Below are 12,670 nucleotides of genomic sequence, written 5' to 3' on the forward strand. Positions count from 1 at the left end.
TCCTCCCACACGTCCGCACCCATCAGCCCCTCACAGCCACGCTTGCTTCTGTCCTCGGTCCCACACTCTGTGTCCCCCGCAACAGGCCGTTTTAAAGGTGGGGAGAGTGGAGGAAACCTTCCTGAACACAACACCCACAAATCATAAACGAAAAGATGGATAAACGTGACTGCAAAAGTCCGTATTAAAAAGAAAACATTTAAAAAAGCCAAAAGTCAAATTGGAAGAAAACTGCAGTTCACATAACAGATGAAGGGACAGAAAGATTACCTTCAAATCAACCCGCCGCCCCAAAAATACTGAGGGGCAACTGGGCCAAGGACAGCGACAGGCAGGTCAAAGAAGAGGCTCGACCTCCCTTATCACGGAGACACGTAAATTATAACTGCAGTAAGGACTTCTGCTCCGACCGCTGGGGGCACGATGGCCTGGAATTACCCTCCCGCCATAACCTGCTGGAGAGCTGGCGGCACAGGTCAGTGGTCCCTATACCAAGGCAGACACGTCCCCGATGACTCGTGTCTAGAAGTAATGCTCTGCCTGCAGCCCAGCGAGGGCGAGCCCAAACGGAGCCTGACAACCTCCCGCGTGCAGATGGAGACTGGACGTTGGGACCGAGCGCCTAAGAGGGAGCTGACAGATGAGAGAAGTCTGCTGGGGTCCTCTTGGGTCTCTGGTCAAGTATCAACCTGCACTCATGTGGGTGACACCCCATGAGGACAGAGAGGGCCTTTTGAGGAAAGAACAAGCCCCAGACCCGGGAATCATTCGAGTCCCATCCAGCCGGCGTGGAGAGACTGAACGGCGGCTCAGATCCACCCGAACAAGCTCACAAACCAACCTCAGGAGGATCCACTTAATCCACAGTAGCTTAGCTGCCTGCCAGCCAGGGCGAAACATTGTTTAAAGCAATAGAATAAGACTCAGCAATCAATCATGAAGACTTCACAGTATCAGGCGTCCCATCCAAAACTTTCAGACACACTCAGTAGCTGAAGAATGTGTGCCAGTAACAGAAGACAAAGCAGTCCACAGAGACAGATCCGGAATGACAGAGATGATGGACTAGCAGGAACGGAAACCATTATTTTCTACATGCTCCATCTGCTCGACGATTTTTTTTTTAATGAACATGGTCAGAAGAGAAATAGAAGACATTTTTTAAAAGACCAAAATTGAACTTTCAGAGAGGGGAAAAAAACCACAGTATCCGATACAGAAAATACTCAGCCTTGATTAACAGAGGCCAAAGGAGAAAAGATCAGAGAAATGGAGGATGTAGAAACAGAATCTATCCAAAATGAAGCACGAAAAGGAAAAAAAAAACTAAAGAGGAGAAAGAGAGACTGGGAGCCCATATCAAACAGTCTAAAATACAAGAAACTGCAACTGCAGAGGCAAGGAGAGAGGGGGGAGAAATATTTAAAGAAATAATTGCCGGAAATTTCCAAATTTGATAAAACCACAAGTCCACAGATCTAAGAAAGTCAACAAACGCTAAACAGGATAAAAACCCCCCCCCACCCCCCCCACCCCCCCACCCCCGCCAAAGGATATCACAGTCAAATTACAGAAAACCAGTGATAAAGGGTAAAAAGCTTAAAAGCAGTGAGGAGAAAGACTCGCACGTACAGCAGGGAAAAAAAGAATGCATGTCAAGAGATAGAAACCTCATAAATCACGTGAAGAGAAAAATCGAATATGAAGAATTATTGAATAGGAGCAGAGGGTTGTCCACTAAAGTGTAAAGTCTTGAAAGAAGAGAGGGGCAGAACCTGGGAGCAGCCACCACCTCCAGGACCGAGGCTGAGGGTCCAAGCAGGAACGAGCCTGGAGAGGCACTGGGACCTGTGGACCAAGGTGAGCATCGCAGCATCCCACCAAGGCTGAGATTTGGACCTTGTTGGAAGGGATGCGGCTGTGATGTGCTGGCTGGTGGGCTCGCTGAGTGGCCACCCGTAAGACTCACTGGGAAGCCGCCCCCCAGGACACTGGGAAGACAGACTCAGTGGAAGCCGGACAGGGTTTCAGGAAATGTGCCAGGCAGCCTCCTGCTGGGGTACCGTGGATCCTCACTGGGAAGCCACGCACTGGGGTGTCACTGAGCATCCCTCATGCTGCTGGCTGACACACCTACACGGGCCAGGAAAGGAAGCATTCCAGGACCCAGAGCAGCAGCCCCTCCTCCTGCAGTGTCCCCCCAGCTCCCTCTACTCACCACGCTTGACATCATGCCAACCCACAAAGGAGAAGGTCCAGAGGGTCCAGCTGCAAGGTCACCAAGCCGGGCAAAGAAGGGTGACAGACACAAGGGGCAACACCCTGGTAGCTGACACAGAGGAAAACAGGAAGCTGGAGAAACTATGCTGGCCAGGAGACAAGGCAGGACGTCTCTAAAGAACTGACAGTTTTGGAGTTTGCCCGGTGGCATAGAGGTTAAGTTTGCATGCCGTGCTTCAGCAGCCCAGGGTTTGCCAGTTTGAATCCCGGGCACAGACCTCCATCATCAAGCCATGCTGTGGTGGCATCCCACATACAAAATAGAAGAAAACTGGCACAGATGTTAGCTTAGCGACCGTCTTCCTCAAGCAAAAAGAGGAAGATTGGCAACAGATGTTAGCTCAGGGCCAATCTCCCTCACCAAAAAAGAAAAAAGAAGTGACAGTTTTAAGAACTGTCAACCTAGAACGATATCCAGTGAAAATACCTTTTCACAATGAAGGCCACAAAAGCAGTTCAACAGAGAGGGGGCCTTTCCAGCAAATGGTGCTGGGGCAGGTGGACGTCCATAGTCAAAGAGAACGGAGGCTCACACCTTAGATATACAGCAGCTCATAATGGATCACAGGCTGAAACGTAAAACATAAAACTGTGAAACTTTTAGGAAAAAAATAGAAAATCTTAGGATCTAAAGCTAAGTAAAGAGTTCTTAGACTTGACACCAAAAGCACCATCCATCAAAAGAAAAATTGATAAACTGGGTCCCACCAAAATTAGAAACATTTACTTTGCAAAAGACACGGTGTTAAGAGGATGGGAAGAGAAACCACACACCGGGAGGAAGCATTTGCAAACCACATCTGGCAAAAAACTTGAATAAAGAACTCTCAAAACTCAACCATAAAAAACAAACACTCCAATTAGAAAACGGGCAGAAGACATGAAGGGACATTTCACTGAAGAGGAGGCACAGAGGGCACATGAGCCACCAGGGAATGAAAGCTACAACCAGAAGGAGGTACCAGTGCACACCTGCCGGGCGGCTAAAAGACAGGGACGCACCAAATGCTGGTGAGGATGTGGAGAAACGGTCAACCACACACTGCCGGCGGGAATGTAAAACGGTGCAGCCGCTCTGGAAAACAGCGTGGAACTTTCTTAGAAGACCACACACGTGCTTCACACAACCTGTATTGCTGTAGCCAACCCCCACAGACACGTCCCTACCAGGGCCAGTGTTGCAGCTGGACCAGCCCTTGTGGTTCTTACTGTGGTTGCAGGATGCACTTCAGCAAAACCCATCAGGAATGCTGAGGAGCAAGGTTTTATTACTCACACAGGTCCTGGAGGGTACTCGGCATGCCCAAAGGGCCACACAGCGAGGTCAAGGGGAGGGAGAGAGCCAGCGAGCTCAGGTGTGGGGCTCCGCCTTTGTTGAGGTCGAGGGTGGGGTGCCTACGGTTTCAAGGCTTCCCTCTTATGGCTAATTTGAAGCTTCAGAGCAGGAATGAGGGTGTGGGAAGGGAGAAGCGGGACCACTCAGGCAGTCAGTAATCCAGGTCAGCCAGGGCTTTCTGAAAGAGGGACCTTGTATAAAACAGACACCAGATCTCTAACAATTAGGACTAAACACAGAACGTAAAACGGCCCATGACAATTTCCTGCTCTATTGGGCTAAATGAGCTATATTCTCACAATTAATTTCACCTGCTTTAAAACTTTTCCAAGTGACTACGGGGAACACTTTAAATGACATATGTGGCTCAGATTGTATTTCCATTGAAATCCAATATTTGGGGGATAAAAAAGACAAAGTGTCTACAAAACACCCACTTTAAATATAAATACATATGTTAAAAGGGACAAAAAAGGAAATTCCATGCTAACGCTAAATAAAAGGAAGTTGGAGGGGGGACATTAACCTCAGATAACCTATATGCAGAACAAGGAGCAGGGATAAAGAGGGGCGTTTCTAATGATGGCGGTCATTCATCCAGACCACATTATTCCCAAGTGTGCAGGCACCTAATGTGGGAAGTTTTAAATCTATGAAGCAAAGCCACTAGGACAATGGAACACTAGAAAATCCACGATTACAGTGAGATATTTGAGCACTGCTTTCAGTAATGGATAGACATACACAAAAATTAGGCAAATGGTAGCTGCTCTTCAGGTTGATAACGACCAGCACCGTCACCAACTTGACCTAATGAATGTTTGTAGGACACTCCCAGCCAACACACTCTTTTCAAGGACATGCGAAATAACCACGATATTGTGGAGCCTAAAACAAAGCTCAGTGAATCTATAAGGAATGGAACCAAAGGATATTCTGAGACCACAATGGAATTAAAACCAGAAATTGATTTTTTAAAAATCTGAAAAAAAAATCCAACATCTGGAAATTAAACCACATTTCCAAACAACTCATGGATCAAAGAAATCCCGAGGGAATTTAGAAAGAAAAATACATGTCAACACATATAGGACTCGGGTAAGCGTGCTGCAGGAAGAACCACAGCGCTTCGTATCAGAAAACAGCTTTGCAGACGGCTCACTCCTGGCAGGCAGTTGCTGGCTGTTGGCAGGAGGCCTCAGTTCCTCGCCACGGTGACCTCTTCACAGGCACGTGAGTGTCCTCATGACGTGTGGCTGGCATCCCCCAGAGTGGGTGGTCCAAGTGTTTTTTAAGGTGACCTTGCCGAGAAGAAGATCAAGTTGAAGTCTGGATGCAAGGTGGACAGCTTCACTGTCTCCCACACGCCAGCCCACAGCTGCAAGTTTGTGCCCCTGCAAAACTAAACACTAACTACCTCCGGTGCTGAGCATGAGAAGGCACCGCATTTCACGTTCCGTGGTGGGGGCTGAAGTAACAAGGATGGGCAGTATCGTCTAAGCTGAACATACGCGCACCTATGAGCCAGCAATTCCAGGCCCAGGTACACCCCCAACAGAAATGTCTGCCTGTGTCCAAAAGACAGGGACCAGAACACTTACGCAGCCAAAATTTGGAGACTATTGGAATGCCCATTGATACATTGTGGTACTTTCACATCACAGAATACTATGTAGCAAGGAGGATGCTCATGGCACAACCACGTGCAACAATGTAGATGGATGTGTGGAAAAGAGCAGAGCCCAAGTAGAAACGACAAAAGGCAAAGGGGGTGGGGCGTGGGGTCGGGTGACTGGATGAAACTTGGGGGACCTCTCAGCTGCTGGTGAATGTCCCATTTTTGGTGATGAGCGTTACACGTGTGTTCAGCTGGTGAACTGTCAGTATGTATATTCCATGTGCACTTTCCGGTATCCTACACTTCCATCAGAAGGGAAAAGAATGAGAATGCTCAGAATTAAGAAATATAACCAGATTTCTTTAAATCAATGAGCTGGAACAAAGCCAAAGGAATCTCCCAAAAAGTAAAACAAAGAAACTAAAGAAGAATGGAAAATAGGAGATAAATAAAATTAAAGGGTGTGTAAAAAAGCCAATCCCTTGGTTCCCACAGCAAGGCAACAGCTGAAACTGACAAACCCAGAAACTGCTTTGAGAACGGGGAGCCGGCGATGGGTGGCCCAGTCTCTTCAAGTCAAAGTCACGGAACGGAACGGGGATGCCACTGTTCTAGGTGAAGAGTTGAGAGACATAAAACCCTTTAAAATACAGCATGTGGGTTGTCATAGGTCTGCATTCAAACGAACCAACTGTAGAAGAAATTTCTGAGACAAGTGCGGGCATGCGAGTTTGGACTAGTTTATTAGTCAGGGTCCCCGCAATACGGCTCACATGCAACTACTCAACTGAGATTTGTCAAAGACCTTTAATGGAAGGACTGATTCCAGAGGCGTGGACATGGTTTCAGAACCCAGGAAGAAGCCATTTCTGCCCCTGGGGTGGGGGAGCCAGAGCCCCCGAGGCTGCAGTCATAGAGGGAGGCAGCCCCACGGGGAGGATCCTGCAGCAAAGGGCGCTGTATCCCGCCACCTGCTGCAGCCTGAGGCTGGGCCGCCACCGGCCACACCAACCTGGAGCCTGAGGTCAGCGTGTCCTGGGACAGAAAGGGGAACAAATGGGGCTGCGTGGGCAGAGGGAGAATGACTCTCCCAACTGGGGAGAAGGAACAGGGGCAGGAGGAAAGGGCAGGGCAGGTCACCATCACAATAAGCTGGTCACTATGATTTGGTCCCTGTCACGTGCACGTATGACCTTGATAAGAATGAAAGCCACTGAAAACCAACCACTGGGAAGACAGATTGCCGTGGTCCCTCCCAACTCTACTCTCAGCTCCTGCCGCCGCTCCAGCACTACCTCGCATTGCCAAGCGTGCCTGGGCATCCGTATCAGGCGCCAGAGGACCCGCCTCAGACACTGCTCAGCTCTGCCCGTGCCGTCCCTACCTGAGCCCCGGCAGGGAGGACCGGGGCTGACACCTGAACCTCAGACACCTGCCCCACCCGTCCACGGGGACACAGCAAATGCTAGTGTGAAAGAAGGTCAACGAGAACACAGGAAGAAGAGCATTTGGGTTTTTTTTAAATAAATTAACCAGTTAATTTTTAAAACTACATGGATTTAAAAGGGATCTTAAATAGGAATCAGCAAACTTGTCTGCAAAGAGCCAGATAATAAATATTTCAGACAATGCAGGCCATATGGTCTCCACGGCAACTCCCGCGCCCTGCCGCTGTGGAGAGCAGACCTAGCAGGGACCAGACCCAACTGAACCAGCGTGGCTGTGCCCCAGGGAAATTTTATTTGTGGACACTGGAATTTAAATGGCATATAGTTTTCCAATATCAAGGAACATTATTTTTCTTGATTTTTCACCCGTTTAAAACGTAAAACCCAAACTTAGCTCACAGGCCGTACAAAATCAGGCAGCAGGCGGGATGTGGCCTGTGGGCCAGTTTGCTGACCCCTGTCTTGAACCACAGACACCAACAAGACCAAACCTAAATTTCTCCTAAAAAAGAATTTCAAAACAGATTACTAACGAGAACACCCCCTATGCCCGATGAAGTGCTGACAAGGCCAGGCTCCTCCTACAGGAGGGCCAAGGCTGGGCACCCCCATTCCACCCCAGGAACCCCCATTCCACCTGGGCACCCCCATTCCATCCCGGGCTCGCCCCCTCTGCTCTTGAACTACTTTTGCCCAACCCAACCCCCAGCCTGGGGCGTGCGGGTACCCCTGCTGGGAGGCGAGCCTGAACAGTTCACAGACAGCACTGTTTTCAGATCAACGCTTACAGTGACACCAGGCACTTCGGGAAAAGCTGCAGCATTCCAGCTTTTGATACAGAAACCGATTTGTTTCCAAGGGCCCCCCAAAACGCCCACACCAAAAATTTCTTTTTCTTCAATTCAAAAAGTGAACATTTCAGTCACAGACAGTACACTCATCAAAAATGGTTTTGCTCAATATATTCTGAAACATGTTGCTGCTGAACATTTCTAGAAGCTGCAAAAAGCTCATCTCTATTGATAGGTGATTAGAACTCAGCTGACACCCCTGCTCTTTGCAGCGTGGGCACAAAGTTCAAATTGAAATAATAAATACACATGATGTCATCAATCGCTTCCCTGCAGAAGTCGGTCCGCAGCCAGGGCCCCAGGGCCTCGCACACCCTGAAGCAAGTCCGCTTCCAGCACCAGCACGGTCCCACCGAGCTCACCACTCCCCTCACAGGGGCGGCCCACCACGTGGGGCGTGGGCACGTGCGCTGCAGCTCATGCTGATGGAGGACTGCCACTCGGGTTTCAAGAGCCCACGTGACGAGTGGCTGCCTGCTGGGAGCGCAGCATTCCACCCAGAAGGACGACACGACAGGAACAAAACGAAAATGTGGATCAGGCCGCCACAACATTCGCTATCGGATTTCTCCTGGAGGAAATGCATCCAGCGTTGGGGGCATCTCGGGAAGAACAGAAAAGTCAAAACTGCCTCTCCTGCAGGGCGAGGCTCGTCCGACAGGGAGACAGAGCACCCCAGGTCCTCACCCCTCACCTGCAGCACCGCCAGGCGAGCGGACACACGGAACGGCTTCCCTGCAACCAGAAGGAGCTCAGACACCAGACGGAGGAGCCTCTGCTTGGCGACAGAATGTTCTAGAGCCCAGGACGCCGGCCAGTATCTGGGACAGCCCCAGGGGCCCGCTGAGCTGGTCTGGACCTAACTGCTGCCAAGTGTGCGTGGGGAAAGACGCCCCCTTTTCTTCCTAAAGAGCTGCGGCAGGGAGGGGCCGAGGACAATCCGCTTCTGCCAGTCCGAGGTGGAGAGAGCCGTCACACCACCAGGATGAGCGCTCAAGGGCCCGCCCCTGACTTCATCTTCTTGGTCTGTCCGTTGGGCCCAGGAGGAGGGTCCTTCCGGCGCTTCTTCTCCAGCTGCTGCTGCAGCCTCTCCTCCTTCTTCTTGAGGTAGGTGCTCATGTTGTCGAAGGTGGCCTTGTAGAGACTGCTGAAGCTGTCGGCCATGCCAGCAGAGCCTGAGCGGGAAGAAGAGAACGGGCCAGGTGGGACAGTGACTTGCGACTCTGCCTCTAGCGGGGAGATCAGGGGGGCTGACAAGGTCCTCCTGCAACAGGGATTAACCCAGTGACCACCCAGCATTCTCCGTGGACCTGTGGTGCCTTCTCCAAGACAGCCCCCACAATGCCCACCTGCTGGTAGCCATGGCCTGGCTGGACCCAGGACTTACTTCCAACAGAACACACAAGTCAGGTCATCACAGGAGACCAGGAACAAAGGTTGTGGGCTGCATCCAGTTGGCACTTGTCCCCATGCTCACTCGTGAAACCGCCAGGCCATGAGCTGCCCTATGGAGAGGCCTGTGTGCAGGGCACTGAGGATGGCCTCCAGCCAACAGCCAGCAAGGAAGCGAGGCCCTCAGTCCACCGGCCCACAGGGACCTGGATCTGCCAATGGCCCCTGGCAGGCCTGGAAATGGATCCTGCCCCATGGAACTTGGGACCACTGCGGTCCCCGCTGACACGCTGACTGCAGCCTGGGGGAAGCACTGAGATAAGCAGCGTGTGTTGTTCTCACCTGCTAAGCGCAGGATAATGTTTCACAGCCACAGGTAACAGGTGCAGGCTGATACAAGTGTCAAGACTTGAGGGGCACAATGGGCCTCGGACCAGCCCCACTGAGACCGCCTCGCCCTAGTCCTTTCAAAACTCCACAGGCCCCGTGAGTAGTGTGCACGCCTGTGTCCTGCCGCGTGACCTCCACCTGCCCTCGAGCTCATGCCAGCTCTCCCCCGCTCTGTGCTTCTCAAGGTCCGCTCGCCTTCCTCCCCTGGGCTCTCTCCCTTCCTCCCGTGGGCTCTCTCCCTTCCTCCCCTGGGCTCTCTCCCTTCCTCCCCTGGGCTCTCTCCCTTCCTCCCCTGGGCTCTCTCACCACACCTGTGCTATAAACAGGCTGTTTTATCTGCAGAATCTCTTAGGGAAACTAAGCACAACCTGCCGTGGCCTGCGTGAGGTGATGCTTAGCAGGACGTGCAGGCCCTGGGCCCCCGTGGTGAGGTGGCATGTGCCAGGCTGGGAGCGTCACCCCCTATTCCCCGATAGAGTCCCGCCACAGTTCCACTTTGACGGTGCTGCTAAAGCACATCCAAACAGAGCTGGAGAGGACACAGCCCTGTCACTGCCCCAGTCCTTCAATCCTAAAAGGAAGGAGGGACGGACGAGAACTCTAGGACACAGAGACAACAAGTCACCCGAGCACGCTTTGTGTGAAACGATTACGTCACTGCTGGCGGAAACGGAAACTGAGTCTCCGTTTGACTCTCTGTAGAGCTCCGGGGAACCCTGACTTCCACCTGGAAGGTAGTTCGGCTGTGCAAGATGTCTTCTGAGCAAGAATTTCTTTATTCCAATGAAGGTACCTGGATTCTAATGCCGCGAATTGCCACAAGACACTGACGCTTCCAGTCTCTGCCCAAAAGCAGCGTGTCGGAAACACAGAAACTGCGTACCTGGGAGTCTGCCTTCTGCTCCCAACGTGAACGAGCAGGGTTGCGTTGTGTTTGTGCTCTAACAGGACTAACAGTGCTGCACTCGGTGCCACCATGGGTCCTTCAACTGACCGGGACCCCAGGTTCTGACAGGCTCCCGCCCTCCTCGCTGAACATGGCGGCACGGGCTGGGTGAAATGGTTTCTGGCTCCCCCTCTGGCCTCAGCCTGGCGCTCCTATTAGGGCACTAAAGCCCTCCACCGCCCTGGGCCGTGAGGGTGCTCCGGCCGCCCCACGGACTGTGAGTCACTCCTGCTGCATCTGGGGCCACACCAGGTGCCGGCCCGGCCCTGCCCTGGGGACTTCCAACGCCCAACTCTCTGCTCCAGCCCTGACCCCAGCTAACACCCAGCTCGGTGACCCCAACTCGGATGCACACCGAGCCTTCCTGCTGGGCGTGAGTTACCTCCACAGGGCCCTGGCCAGCCCCCAGCCTTGTGGATGGGGACAACCCTCCCACACACAGCCTATATTCTCATGGAGCAACAGGTTCCTACTATCCACCATGTTCTGTAATCTGCTTCAGAACCCCACCCTGCAAAGCAGCCACGCTTGCGTCCTCACCTTCCAGCATGGCCCAATTCCCGCGGAGATAAGCGGAGACTTTCTTTAACACAGCATTTTCAGGAACAGACTGAGAAGACACACAGAAGACCTTCGTGAGAAAGAGGAAGGGCTGAAAACCCCCAGCGTTGCCAGCACAGTAATGGGCAGAGCTGCTGATGGGGCGCGGGCTGCCAGGCCCAGGGAAAGACCCCCTCTCTGGGCCTAATAAAGGTCCCCACTAATCTTTATGCTAAGACCAGGCGGAGCTGGTGAGCCATTCTGGCTCTCCAAACCCGGCAGCAACCACACCCCACCACGATCAACACCGTGACGCCAGGGCTGCGGTGCGCCCCGTGCCGGCTCATGTCGTGTGACGCTATCGAAGGCGCCTGCCAGATCTGACAGGCGCCAGCTGGTGGCATTCTGTCCACCTCAACTTTTCAGATAAGAATACCTGAGTGGTCAGGGGCATCTTGAGGGCACTCAGTCACATGAGCATCTGTAAAGGATGTGGAAGTCTAGAAAGGGCTGTGGGAGCCACAGCAGTCCTGCGAGATGCAGCACGGGCCAGAGGAGCGTCAGAGAGAGTGTAACGTTCACCCATGACACCCAGCAAGGAGGCGCTTGCTTAGCCCACAGCCTGCATGCATTCCTCTGCACCTGGGACCTCCTGAGTCCAGTGGGACCACTGTCCCAGGAGCAAGGCTGTGCTAAGCCTGCAAACCAGGCTTAAGGACACAACCAAGTGTCAGCTTCTCTGCTGAAAAGACGTGACAGGGACAGTCACAGGAAAAAAACACCAATGATGGTGATCCTGCAAAACCCACTGCAAGCATCACAACATGGGACAAGTAGGCTAGTCACCCCAGCTCCCTTCTCCCGTCACAAGCTCTATGACCACTGCCCCCCCCAAGGATACACCCTCCAGCACCGAGATGTGATCAAGCTGAAAGGGGTCACGGTTGCCCCCCCAGGCTTCGGGGACAGAGGGGCCCAGCACGCCTCACCTGCCACTGGCCGCCCACAGGCCCCCAGAGCACAAGGGGGTCTTCCCGGCAGTCTTGCAGGACCCACAGCCCCTGGCTCTCCTCGAAAGCAATGTCCCACACTCTGTGCTGGAAAGTCAGCTGCTGTCTGTACACCAACTGCCGTCGGGGGGCATCCAGCTGGAAGATGTAGACCACAGGGATACTTCCCACGAAGAAAGAGAGGAAGAGTCTTACAACTCCCACAGGCCCGTGTCAGCGTCATCCAGCACAGACAGGGGCTCAGCACCCAGCCCAGCCTCCCCAAACAGAAGAGCCCTCGCCAACGTCGTGGCCACAACCTCCCGAGAGATCTGAGCTGAAGCCCCAGCAGAGCCCCCCCAAAATCCCCGAGCCCCAGAAACCATGAGATGACCAATGTTTAAGTCAGCAAGTTCGGGGGCAACTTGTTATGCAGCAAAGATAACCAACACAGGACAAAAGGAAACCGTGGGGAGAAGATGCTGCACCTGCAGCACAGCAGACACCGGGCCTGCGCTCAGGCAGGGCCCAGAGAGCACCTTCTCTCCTCACCCTGCCTTCCGTTCCTAAAGCAGGCTGTGACGCCCTCCCGCGACTCCTCATACGGACGAAGGAGAAGCGCGGAAAACACCGACGCCTTTCCTGGCACAAAGAAGATGCTCAGGAGGACACGGCCAAAAGGCACGTGCTACCCAGATCCAATCAACACCCCCAGCCCACCTGGGGGGATCCACCGTGGCCAGCCCTCCCAGGGGGATCGACCGTGATCAGCCCTGCCGGGTGGGATCCACCATGACCAACCCTGCCAGGGGGATCCACCATGACCAGCCCTGCCAGGGGGATCCACCATGACCAGCCCTGCCAGGGGGATCCACCGTGA

The 12,670-nt window shown here is 53.0% G+C and overlaps 1 protein-coding gene across 2 annotated transcripts in view; it reads right to left on the bottom strand.

Annotated features, from left to right (window-relative positions):
- Positions 1–6,022: 6,022 nt before the first annotated feature.
- LOC124231453 (tRNA (guanine-N(7)-)-methyltransferase non-catalytic subunit WDR4-like) overlaps positions 6,023–12,670 on the bottom strand; it is a 22,322-nt gene continuing 15,674 nt past the window's right edge. For both annotated transcript variants that reach the window (XM_046648254.1, XM_046648255.1), the window contains 3 exons: positions 11,791–11,974; positions 10,802–10,871; positions 6,023–8,708 (listed from right to left, as the gene is read on the bottom strand). In XM_046648254.1, the coding sequence (XP_046504210.1) occupies positions 8,527–8,708; positions 10,802–10,871; positions 11,791–11,974 (436 nt within the window). In that variant the 3' untranslated portion in view covers positions 6,023–8,526. The remainder of the gene's footprint in view (positions 8,709–10,801; positions 10,872–11,790; positions 11,975–12,670) is intronic.

This window comes from Equus quagga, chromosome 21 (assembly GCF_021613505.1).
Source record: "Equus quagga isolate Etosha38 chromosome 21, UCLA_HA_Equagga_1.0, whole genome shotgun sequence".
Classification (NCBI taxonomy): Eukaryota; Metazoa; Chordata; class Mammalia; order Perissodactyla; family Equidae; genus Equus; species Equus quagga.